This window comes from Microtus oregoni, unplaced genomic scaffold (genome assembly GCF_018167655.1).
Source record: "Microtus oregoni isolate MIOR12 unplaced genomic scaffold, Mior012 000018F_ref0000195, whole genome shotgun sequence".
NCBI classification, from domain to species: Eukaryota; Metazoa; Chordata; class Mammalia; order Rodentia; family Cricetidae; genus Microtus; species Microtus oregoni.
The window spans coordinates 3,677,407-3,690,311 of record NW_024543077.1 but is presented as its reverse complement, the minus strand read 5'-3'; the positions used below and the strand labels follow the sequence as shown (position 1 = coordinate 3,690,311).

Genomic DNA, 12,905 nt, shown 5'->3' with positions numbered 1-12,905 from the left:
CTGCAGTCAGCTTTTTTTTTGTCCTGAAGATAAGGAGTAAAGGTTTTAACTTTGTATCTTACCATTTCCCAGATGATGACGCTGTTGCTTCTCTGGGGATGTCTAGTCTAGGAGACTCTATTGTGCTTGCTTCTCTGAGCATCAGTGTCTGTTGTGGATGGCCATGATACTAGCTACCCTCAGCCAGCATGATAAAGGTGAACAACTGATTCTACAGTGTGCTATGCTGGCAGGCTATGATGTTCAGCAGGTACTCCACACTCTGTAGCCCAGTCTGCCCTTGAGCTCAGGAAAGCAATCGGACTGTCTTAGCTTCCCTTGCTGGGATTAGAGTGAGACAACACTCCCAAACTCATGTGCTATTTTATTCTTTGGTGGTGCTGGGGAACAAACAGGGTTTTGTCCTTGTCAGGTTGTGCTTTCTTCCACTGAGGCAATCCCTGCCTTTAGTTACTATCTATTAACAGGATCTTGCTATACTACCCAGGCTAGCCTCTAACCTGTGAGTTTCCTCTTTCATGCCTAGATGTTTCTTTAACTGCATTAAAAAAAAAAAACAGAAAAATGCTGATGCTTAATTGCTGTAATCATAAAGGATTTTCTTAAAATAAGTCCACATATGCCTGTACTATACTTCAATTTTTTTATTTTGTTTTGAGACAAGTTTTCTATGTGTAGCTTTGGAACCTGTCCTGAAACTCACTCTGTAAACCAGGCTGGCCTCAAACTCATAGAGATCCTCCTGTCTCTGCCTCCTTGAGTGCTGAGATTAAAGGCATGCGCCAACACCGCCTGGCAACCAAGCTTCCACTTTATCCCCTTCCTCCTACTCTCTCACCCTCCCTCTGTACTCTCTCATTCAGGATATTTTCCCCTTCCTTCATGCTACATTGTTTAACTAAATGCATTTCCACTTATAGTGAGAGTTTTTTGGGACACAGCCCCACTGTAAATCATGTAGACACATTTCCATTACAGACTGGAATACAGAGTAACTGTGTCCTTACTGATGGGAATTTACCCTCTGACTGTGCTGCATGCTGCAGGACACACAGCAAATGCATCTTACGACATGTATTCAGTAGAGGCTCTTATGAAACGGGTTTGTATATTTTAGGTTTTTTTTTTCTGAGATAGGTCCTCACAAATGTAGCTATGGCTGTCCTGGAACTCAATGTAGCCTGGACTGGCTACAGTCCTCCTGTTTCAGCCTTGCTCCAATTATAGGCATGTGTCATTGCAGCCAGCTTTGTGTATTTAAATAGTTTAGAGTCCACCAAATTGTCCTCCAAAAAGTTAGTGCTCTCCCTCCTCACAAGAATGAGTCTGTTCCTTTCTCCACCAATACTGGTCACTTAATTTGCCAGCAGAATCAGCTAACATTTTATGTTAAAAGCGTGTGGGTTTTTTTTTTTTTGGGATTATCTGTAATAGAGCACCTATTTATATTTTCCTATAATCTCAAGCATATTCTTCTTTTTTAAATAATCTCATTTTATTGGTTAGGCTAGACTAAAACTTACTATGTATCCCAGTCTGGCCTAAAACTTATGGGTGATTTTTCTGCCTCCGCCTCCTAAATGCTGGGATATAAGTAGGAATGGGCCCCAGTCCAGCCAGTGTTTCTTCTTGTCTTTTCTTACTGACCTTGATGTACTTTGAATTTGTTCCAGATGGTAATTCTTCCAACGTTACAAATAAGTAATGTGTACTTCAATTTTAAAAGTCCCTCTTTTATTGATAGAGTTAAAAAGTCCCTCTTTTTATCTCTGAGATTTTTTAATTTTTTTGGACAGAATCTCATTATGTAGCTATAGCTGTCCTGGAACTCACGAGTACACTAGGCTGACCTTGAAATCAGAGAACTGCCTCCCTCTGCCTTGAGTACAGGGATTAAAGGCGTGCACCACACTGTGCCCATCTCTGGGATTTGTGCCGACACCCCAATGCACACTACCTGCCCCACTGCTGACTCAACCTCAACTCAAAGCAGGAGTGGACCGGCAGAGATGCAGCTCTATCTACTCACTTGATCTTCAACTTGAAACAGGGCTTTACTCTTCACTAAACTTCTCTACTTTCTGTCTGTCTTTCCTAACATTTCTGCACACAAGGCTCAAGTAGGTGTTAGGGTCTACCATACTTCAGACTTGGACAACTAACATATAGATGCCTGAGAGATGTTTGTTAATAATGATAAATTAAAAACAAAACACCCAAGCTTCTGTGGCAGAGTCACCTTCCAAACCCTTTCCCATTTCCAAATAACTTCCAGGGGCATGCAGAAACAGATTTCATGGTTTCGCTGAATAAAAATGAGAAGCAACTGTTGATGTTATAAATAGGAAACAGCACCCCAGAGAAGGCATTATCAGCTCTGTCAAACTGTTGTCAAGTAGGAACATATAGTGGTTCCATTTTTCCAAAGGTCAAAGTCTGTACTTTAATGTCAAACATACTTCCAAAATGTCTGGCAAGCTTTGTGTGTTGGTAGGATGGGGCAGGCTCTGAATCTGTTACACTGAGCCTGACATACACCATGTACTCAGCTGAAAATGTTTCCTCGATAAGTGTGGTAACACATGCCTGTAATCTCAGTATGTGGGGTGGAGGCAGGAAGATCATGAGTTTAAGGTGATCCTTGGCTATACAGAAAATTCAAGGTCAGTCTGGACTACATAGATTCCGTCTTTTAAAAAATGTTTCTCGATTAGCTCCTGACCCCCATTAAACTGAATAAAACACCCAGGAAAGATAAAGGCTCTTCTGTCATTGTTGGAAACTGAGTTCACTGTTTGAGCGTGGCCTCTCGCACTAGTCTCTAAGCAACAGCAAGGCCACATAACTCTTCAAATTGCACATTACTAACACAGTGTCTTAGAAACACTTTCTGTTGTTAAATTTGTGACTGAAAAACAAAGGCCTGATTGAACAACCAATTTACCTTTAGGCTGTGAATTTACTTACAAAGTACTTGGCACACTCAAGAGGTAGGATGGAGGGGTGGTCCATATCCCACTAATTTTAGATACAAGTATGGGTGGAACAGGAACGGTGTAGATGTGTCTGATCTGATCATAAAGTAAAAACAGCTCATGGTGCTTTCAACCCTAGTCCCAAAGATGGTCCGAATTATTTATCTCCTATTGCACACTCTACTACTTAGGATTGCTTCTTCCCAGGGTCACTCTGGGTGCTTATTTCTTCAGGGCCAGGTTGTGGGATGACGGTTTAGGGTCTCAGTGTTGAGCACTGGCTTGCTCTTTCCTCCTCTGCAGTTCCTCCCGCCTTCTTGCCTGCTGTGCACTCATGCAATCCCTGAATGCCTGCACTTGTGGCTGGCACTGACGCCAGTCCTGGTGTTGGGCCATGCACTCCTGCACTGCAAAGTGGAAGGCAGCACAGCCAGAGCGGGTGATCAGCTGGTCTAGTGGGTCTTCTTCCTCGTCTTCTTTCTTCAGCTGTCGGGTCCAGTTATGGCCTTGTGAGGCTGAAGCTGACATCTTGAGGAACCTAGAATATCAACACAGACAAGGTTAACATACAGATATGACTATACACATCTTCCCGCTCATAAACAATATAGTCCAAGGTGCACTCTGTGGCCTGCTTATATGCCTGTGTCCCTTAGAGACTAAGCTTTTTAAGGTCAAATACTGAGTTTTATTTACCATAGGACCTCTACCCCCAGCCGGAAGCCTGGCAGAGAGAGGGTCTGCAAAATGATTTGAGCAGAACTGAGATAAAAGTATCTAAGCTCAGTGGCGTCTGCTTGTGGAATACAAATTAAATGAAATGGCTATCTTTTTGAAGACTCCATTTCTGATCTACCTCAAAAGAACCAGCCTTTCTTCTTTCTTCTAGAAGAGTAACATCAAACACTTGGAAGGGAATCCAAGTACATGCAAGATTGACACACAGGACTGAGAGTTCAGTGTAGTTGTAGCACAAGGCACGTTAAGGCTGGGGCAATCGGTGAGTCTGTGGGGTATGAAGTTACTCAGTCAACAATATCCTAATGTGAGGTGTATTTGCCCAGCCTTTTCCCCAGAATCATCTGCTTCAGAACCCCACAGAATGCAGCAAGGAGGAAAGGCTTCAATAGAGATGACTGTCACCTTTGCACAAGCTTTATGACGGGGTGTAAATGATTTAAAAGAACTCCTAAACGCCTCTTCTCTTCTGGCAACTGAGAGTTGTGTGCCAGCTACTATGTTGAGGGTGTACAAGCATGGCCAGATTAGAGACAGCTCCTGCCCTCATGGAGTTTAAAATTTAGACAATTTACGACAGTATATACAGACAGCTGGGAACACAGGGGCAAGAATAAGCCTGGAGGACTTCCTAAAGCAATGTTTCTCAACTTGTGGGTTGAGACCCCTCCACGGGTTGAAAGACCCTTTCATGGGGGTCGTATATCAGATATTCTGCATATCAGATATTTATAGTATGATTCATAATCATTGCAAATTTAGTTATGAAGTAACAACAAAATAATTTTATCGTTGGGGGCCACCACACTATGAGAAACTGAATTGAAGGGTTGCATCATCAGGAAGGTTGATATCCGCTGTTCTAGAGAAAATGACTTCCAGGCTGAAATTCAGGGATGATTAGGTGTTGGCCAGACATGGAAAAAACGTTTCTGGCAAGAGGTAGAAAGACAGCATTGGACACGCGGAATCAAAAGTGTGGTGACTGGGCTGAAGGTGAGGTTGGTGATAGAGCAAATGTCCAACATGGAAGAGTCCATTGAATTTGATTCCCAGACCCAGAAAACAACAAAACACTTCACTGGAGAAAACAATTGAGCAGGAAATAAAAACTGGCAGAAATGAGTAAATGATTGACCAGCAAAGTTTCGTAACCCATGTTAGGAGTTTAAGACTATTATTATGAAGACAAGGAGTAAGGCACAAAAAGGATTAAAGCGCTCCATTTCAGTATAAACCTCACTTGCACAATAAAAGGGAAAATGACTTTGAAATACATTGACTGGAAGCCTGCCTCATTGGGTGGAATCACCAGCAAGTGATACACACACAAAAACAGCTTTGGGATTCACTAGATAGACTCAGTAAATGTTAAATACAGTCTACACCCAAAACTTGTTGCCCACGGTATTCCTTGAATGAGAAAGGAGTTAGACCCACGTTCAGAGATGGCAGACAGCTTGGTTTCTAGAAAAGCATGGCAACAGGGGGAAGCAGAGAAATAAAGGTATCCAGGTCCCCTGAAGCACCTCTCCCAGTTTCGGGCGCACTCCGCCGGACCCCAAGGTGCCTCAGACGCGAGGGTGCGTGCGCAGGGCTCACCTGCCGGTGCAGAAGAGCGTGCGAACAGGTTCCGCCGAAGGCTCTCGGCTCTGCAGGAACTGATGTCTCTCTAGTTCTCTCCGCAGGAAACGGACCTTCGCGGGGGTGCACACACGGAAGTACGGAAACCTCTGCACTTTCTCATTGGTGAGCTCCATGTAGAGCCCTCCCCCGTCCTACTTTTCCGGGAAAGGGCGAAAGAGGCGGACAAATGGGAGCGGGATCACGGGGGAGATATCTTTGATGTTTCTGAGACGAGGTGGACACTCTCAGTTGACTCCAACCCTGAAAGAGGAGTAGAGGAGGCGTGTAGCCCATTGTATATTTGCATCAGCGAGAGCTATGCCTGGCCTCTGTGTCGAAGTGGGTCACTGCATGGGTTGCCAAGTAAACTGGAGGGCATAGGGCACAAAAAATAAATTTCAAAACCGAATGGACATTATTTTTCATTCCCAAGACCAAGGAAACATATATGCGTGGTGTAGTGTGATCCATGTCAGAACTAGGTCAATAAGCTCTTAATTGTTGCCGTGAAAGAGACATTTTCTTATTCTTTTTTTTTTTAATATTTATTTATTTATTTATTATGTATACAATATTCTGTCTACATGTATGCCTGCAGGCCAGAAGAGGGCACCAGATCTCATTACAGATGCTTGTGAGCCACCATGTGGTTGCTGGGAATTGAACTCAGGACCTTTGGAAGAGCAGGCAATGCTCTTAACCGCTGAGCCATCTCTCCAGCCCCATTTTCTTATTCTTAAAATTACATTTGTTTATTTATGTGTGTGGCCAAGGTACACTTGGGAGAGCAGAGGACAGCTTGCAAGAATTAGTACTGTTCTTTTTACCATGTGGGTCCCGCGATTAAACTCAGGTTTGTTTGGTAGCAGGCATCTTTGCCATCTTTCAGGTTACAAGAGAGATATCTCCCTCCTCTCTGTCTCCCCCCCCCCCCACCTTTTTCTCATCCGCAGTGCACACTTGCTAGAGTTTCCTAACTGCATCATCGTTCTAGGCATCAGGATGAAAAATGAGTTATTTCACCCAGCCAGATCCAGACAGCTCTCAACTTTTAGCCTCTTTCCCCACTGAATGGCACTCTGTCATTGAGTTCATCAAAAAGAAATCAGCTTGGGGCTGGAGAGATGGCTCAGTGGTTAAGAGCATTGCCTGCTCTTCCAAAGGTCCTGAGTTCAATTCCCGGCAACCACATGGTGGCTCACAACCACCTATAGTGAGATCTGGTGCCCTCTTCTGGTGTGCGGGCATACACACATACAGTATATTGTATACATAATAAATAAATATTTAAAAAAAAAAAGAAAAAGAAATCAGCTTTCCTAAATTCTGTAAGAAGGGCTTGTTTTCCTGATTATCTGTCATTCCAGATACTATTGCTATATCTTCTATTTATTTTTGGTTTTGTTTTGAGTATTTTTGTTTGTGTTTTGAAGGGATATGAGCTCACTCTGTAGTGCAGGCTACCTTTGAATTTATTATGTAGTTCAGGCTGGCCTCAAACGTGTGACATTTCTCCTGCCTTAACTTTCTGAGTGCTGCAATTGCACATGTGTGCCCTCATGCCCAGCTTTGAAGCTTGGATATACATATATATGGTAAATACATATATGCCTGATGATCTCACCTATCATCACAGAAAGTGAGTTCTTTTTTATAACTGGAAACCAAGTTAAAATTATTCTAGCAACTTTCTCTACAAATGATAAATTATGTATCTAAAACTTTGTTTTCTGATTATAGTTTCATCATATTCCCTCCCAAATTCAGTTTGTTGTTCACAGTCAGTTCACCTATCTTCAATATGGTGTGTGGTTTTTGGGGGTTTTTTTGGTTTATTTGTGTGGGTGGTGGTGGTGTTCCTATGAGTCAATTACATAAGCATACTATCTGTGCAGGTGCCTGAATTGAATCTTCAATATGATAATATGAACTTTATTATTTATTAATTTTGAGACCAGTTCTCACTATGTAGCCCTGCCAGAGCTGAAATTTGCTATGTAGATCAAGTTGGCCTTGAATTCACAAAAATCTACCTGCCTTACTTCCAGAGTGCTGGGATCAGAAGTGTACACAACTTTGTCCGACAAGTTTTTATTTTTGAGATATTCTTTTTTTTAAAATACTTATTTATTATGTATACAATATTCTGTGTGTAAGCCTGCAGGCCAGAAGAAGGCACCAGACCCCATTATAGATGGTTGTGAGCCACCATGTGGTTGCTGGGAATTGAACTCAGGACCTTTGGAAGAGCAGGTAATGCTCTTAACCTCTGAGCCATCTCTCCAGCCCTGAGATATTCTTTTGTGCTATAAAAGGAAAGCATTTTTGTATGGTAGCCTTTTATCAATGAATTGGCCTAGATGGGGTCCCAGAACTTACAGCTTTAGAAGGATTTGCTGTGGATAACATGAACAAGGCAAGTTTTATGTACTGTATCCTATGGGATAATGCTTTTGTACACTGTAAAGATTTGTCATTCATATTGGTTTAATAAAACATTGATTGGCCAGTAGGTAGGCAGGAAGCCTATGTGGGGCAACCAGACTAAGAGAATTCTGGGAAGAGGAAAAGCAGAGATGGAGTCATCAGCCAGATGCAGAGGAAGTAAGATGAGAATGTTTTACAGAAAAAAGGTACCAAGCCATATGGCTAAACATACACAAGAATTATGGGTTAATTTAAGTTGTAAGAGATAGTTAGTAATAAGACTGAGCAAAAGGCCAAGCAGTTTATAATTAATATAAGCCTCTGTGTTCTTTGGGATGGAGTGGGACAGAAACTTCTGTCTACACTGTAAATGGCACAGCATTGAAAACTGATCCTAGCCAGATAGCACCTTCAGACATCCATGCTACCTTTATCCTCTCCACTTCATTTGTATAATAATCAAAGATGTGTGCTTTTGATGGTAATGTACCACCATGCCTAGTTTATGGGGACCCAAACCAGGGCTGCAGGCATGCTAGGCAAGCACTCTGCCATCTGATCTACCCAACTCTATTCAGGTTACAAGGAAAGCACAGTTTTGTACAGGAGATTAAGGATATTGTGTCTTTACTTTGCTGCCGTTCTTTGCACAAGCTCTTTATGTCATGGCAGTATCTGCTTCCCTGATCTCTTCATCATGCTCTCATCTGTTAACTGCTCTTCAGGATCTGTCAGCACACAGCAAAGCTCTGCTGCAGCCACACAGCAATTGCCAGCCTAATCAAGCTGAGTGCTTCTCTAAACCTCCCTGCACAAACTGTCTTTTATTTCTCTTGACATTGATGGACTGTGCTGTTACCATCCACATCTGCTTCATGAATCATGCCCTCTAACTTTGCTTTTGTGGGATTCTGCACAAGACTTCATGACAGCTCCCAACTCCTTTGTTGTTTTAGCTCCACTACCGTCCTTGTCAAATGGTAAGAAGTCATCTTTGACAGATGTCCCAAGTTCAATGCTCAGGACCCGCATGGTGATAGGAGTGAATCAATTTGTAAAAGTTGTTATCTGGTGTCTACACCAAGTGTGGCAAGTTCATGCATGTGCGCGCGCTCACACACACACACACACACACACACACACACACACACACACACATCGTTTTATTCTCATGTTTTGGTTCAAGACAGGGTTTCTCTTTGTAGTCCTGGCTGTGCTGAAACTCACTCTATAGACCAGGCTGGCCTCAGACTCAGATCTATCTGCTTCTGACTCCCGAATGCTGGAATTAAAGGCGTGTGCCACCACCTGCACCATGGCTAATTTTTGCCATGAACATGCTGGGTGAGTTCAGACAGTGAGAGTTCCTGCCTGTCATGAGCCACTCTGCTATTTGACATTTTTCTGTGTTCTGTTAAACAACAGACCTGTTGTTACACAGAAACGTTTAATCCTAGGAAATAAAATAAAGCTTGATTTTAAATTTTCATATACTCATGCTTTCCTTCTTGGATTTCATCTGTTTTGTTGACTTCTGCAGTTTTTCTTTAACCAGTTTCAGCAGCAGCATAAGTGGTATCAGAATGAAGCTCAGCATTTATCTCCCTCCAGAGTTTGCTTATGAATTAAAGGCTGATTTTCAGGCTGGCAAGCAGGTAATAAACACTGCTTCTTGAAATCTGTCCCATAATTAGCCCCAAAGTCTTCAAAGAGCAAAGCCAAGCCCAGATCTTCTGAAAAACCTAAACATCAAGCACTGGGTGCTTGCTGCATCCCTGCTGGCATGGCTAATTCAGCCAAGAGAGTTCGGTTTGTGGTTTAGAAGACTTTCCAGATGCACATTGCAGCTGTGGTTTGTCATGTGGTTGGAGGCAAAACTCCATTTAACAAAGGGCTTGTAGACAGCCAGGTAAGGGTGTGCTGGCTAAGAACATGCTGTTTGAATATTTTTAAAGAAAGCTTTAAATTTGAATTTATTTTTATTTGTGTGAGTGATTTACCTGTATGCATGTCTGTATACCATAAGGGTGCCATTTCTATCTCTCCAACTCTCAGGTTTCCTTTTTAAAACAAAACAATGCCAAGCGATGTTTACACCTTTTGGACACTCTATAAATATTAACCTATTGGTACAAAAGCAAAATCAATTCATATTTGGCCATACTGGAATTTGTTTTTAAAAAGAAAACAAAACAAAAAACCCAAAAGCTACTAGATGCAAAATGCTATGTAAATCTGGGAATTTGCTGCCAACTTTAAGGTGTTAATTGAAATATGTTGTAGAAAATCATTTTAAGGTGTGTTGATTTTGTTTATGCTGCAATTGTTTAACTCTGTGAAGTTGTGATTCTTTGCAAGTCTAAAATATTTGATGGTCTAATAAATAGTTGACCGGTCAATAGCGAGGTAGGAGAAAGAATAGGTGGGACTGGCAGGAAGGTCGTATAAATAGGAGGAGAACTCTGAGAAGAGGATGGAGGAGCAATGAAGGAGCGAGGAGAAAAGGGCATCAAGGGCCAGCCAGAGTCAGAGTGAAAGTAAAATACACAGAAGTTAGAGAAGGAAAAAGCCCAGAGGCAAAAGATAGTTGGGATAATTTAAGATAAGAAGGGCTGGCTAGAAACAAGCAAAGCTAAGGCCAGGCATTTATAATTAAGAATAAGCCTCCATGTGTGATTTATTTGGGAACTGTGTGGCAGGCATCCAAAAGAGTAAAAAACAACCAACAATATTTTGTCGGTCCAACATGGGGCTAGAGTAAAAGAAAATCCAACAACAGTTTGGCATACCAAAGTGAGACGCTCATATTTCCATATAAGGCCTAAGAAAGCTGAGGGGGGGGAGTATATGGCTCTTTTAAGAGTTCATAACAAGTTCCCATGAGATTGTACAAAAGTGGGGAGTGGTTTTGTCAAGATGGCTCAGTGAGTAAGGGAACTTGCTGCCACACTTAATAACGGGTTGATCCTTAGAGTCCGCATAACAGACAGAGAGAAACAGTCTCTGCTTGTACACCCACACACACTCGTGCTTACACTCCAACACAAAGTAAATGTAAAAACATTTTAAAAAATGGGACTGGAGAGATAGTGAATCAATGAGCAATGTGCTCGCACATAAGCATGAGGTACTGAGCTCAGATCTCCAGCACATTGTAAAAAGCTAAACAGGTCAGCCTGTACCTGGAAGCCAATTGCTGGAAGGTAGAGAGAGGAGGATTTGGGAAACCTGCTGACCAGCCAGGCTAGCCAATCTGTGAACTCCAGGTTTAGTGAGAGACCTTGTCTCAAAAAAAATAAGATGGGTTTGTATGTGTGACTATGTGCAGGTGAGTACAGTTGACCATGGAAGACAGAAGAGAGTATTGGATTCCCTGGAGCAGAGTTACCGGCTGTGATGATCTGCCCAATGTGGGTGTTGGGAACTGAGCTCAGATTCTGCACAAGCACAATAGATGCTCTTAACTACTGTGATGTCTCTCCAACCCCAAGAAAATTTACCATTTTAATGTAAAATATTAATAGGGGAAACTCTGTGTAAGGCATATTAGAACATTTTAATCTTCCTTGTTTTTCTGAAAATACAAACTATTCTACAATTTTAAAAGCTCAGTCAAATAAATTTGTTTTTGAAAAAAAGAACTTACTACATAGCCAAAGCTAGCTTCCCCCTCACTTTGTAGTCCAGGCTGGCCTCAAACTCAGGGCATTCCTCTTCCTCGGTCTCCAAAGTGCTTAAATCATAGGTGTGAGCCGCCATACTCACCTTTTCTGAAAAAAAAAACAAAACAAAATCCAAAACCTAAAACCAAAATAAAAGTGTTTTTTGTTTTTTTGGTTTTTTTCAAGACCTAAACCTAAAATAAAAGTGTTTTTTGTTGTTGTTGTTTTTTGGGGGGGGTTCTCTGTGGTTTTGGAGCCTGTCCTGGAACTAGCTCTTGTAGACCAGGCTGGTCTCGAACTCACAGAGATCCGCCTGCCTCTGCCTCCCAAGTGCTGGGATTAAAGGCATGCGCCACCACCGCCCGACTGTTTTTTGTTTTTAAAGACAAAGTCTTCACTATCTGGCTCTAGCTGTTCTGGAACTAGTGATGGTGAACATGGTGTTTAGAGGATATTTTACTCATGCGAGGCTTGTGAAAACAAAATGGTTTTAGCTTGTATAATCTGTGAGGCAGTTGCTCCTATCTTGAATGTTCCCTGTCAGGAGGCTGGAGATGGGCCAGTTCCTGGTGCAGTTGGACTATTCTTAAAAAATTGCTGATTGTTACAAAATATTTCACTGCCTCAGTGCTCCCTACGAGATAATGGGTCACAGGATTCAACAAGTTAGCTGTTTAGTTCTGCTTTTGTTATGAAACACTTGGGGGCTGAGGCGCCTGCAGGACAAAATCAAGCCCTGGGTGTGTATGTGGGGGGGAGATGCACACTTTTAACCCTTTGGGAGGCAGTGGCAGCCAGATCTCTAAGAGTTTAAGACCAGCGTGGTCTACAGAGTGAGTTCTAAGATAACCAAGGCTTCACAAAGAAACAGTGTCTCAAAAAAAAAAAAAAGAAAAAAAAAACACAAAAGCAAACCACAATCAAGCCTTGCCTGTACACAGACAGGATCTGAGTTAATTTGGCTCCCCAAAATTATAACTGTGGGTTTTGCCTTTATAATCTTTTGGCTAACAATGGCCAGTGCCTTACTTAGGAAACTCTTTGGTTTGGTTCTGGCCAGACTCTTTTTAATAAAAAGCCTCTAATTTACTAAAACTGAAACTTGAGTCAGACTGGTGGATCTCTGAAGGACTTTAGACTCACAAGGAATTAACTGCGTAGATCAGGCTACCCTCCAGCCCACAGAGACCCAACTGCCTCTGCTGAGTGCTGAAATTAAAGGTGTTGCACCACTACATCCGGCTTTGTTCTAAAATTTTAAAAATTCATGGTAGCTACTGTACTAAAAAATAAACAAAGAAGTGCTGAAGGGACTCTTGTTTCTGAGCTGTGTGACCTTTATCGGGTCACAGAACCAGCTACGAGCACCCTAGGGCCATTGTTTTGAAACGAAAGACTACAGTTCCCAGAGTGCCCTTCGTGGTTGCCAGGAGCAACCACGGAACGCCGACAACAGAGGCTGGAGTCTGAGGAAAAA

At 42.2% G+C, this 12,905-nt stretch overlaps 1 protein-coding gene across 3 annotated transcripts; it reads right to left on the bottom strand.

Annotated features, from left to right (window-relative positions):
- Positions 1 to 752: 752 nt before the first annotated feature.
- On the bottom strand, positions 753 to 5,400 carry LOC121458952 (cytochrome c oxidase assembly factor 4 homolog, mitochondrial). Of its 3 annotated transcripts, none has more exons than XM_041668390.1 (2): positions 5,316 to 5,400; positions 753 to 3,513 (listed from the first exon to the last, which is right to left on the bottom strand). In XM_041668390.1, the coding sequence occupies exon 2, from the start codon at positions 3,501 to 3,503 to the stop codon at positions 3,240 to 3,242; it is 264 nt and encodes an 87-aa protein (XP_041524324.1). In that variant the 5' UTR covers positions 3,504 to 3,513; positions 5,316 to 5,400; the 3' UTR covers positions 753 to 3,239. The 3 variants fall into 3 exon arrangements, with proteins under 3 accessions (XP_041524324.1, XP_041524326.1, XP_041524325.1); XM_041668392.1 differs by having other exon boundaries at positions 5,243 to 5,346; XM_041668391.1 differs by lacking the exon at positions 5,316 to 5,400 and adding an exon at positions 5,154 to 5,286.
- Positions 5,401 to 12,905: the final 7,505 nt, after the last annotated feature.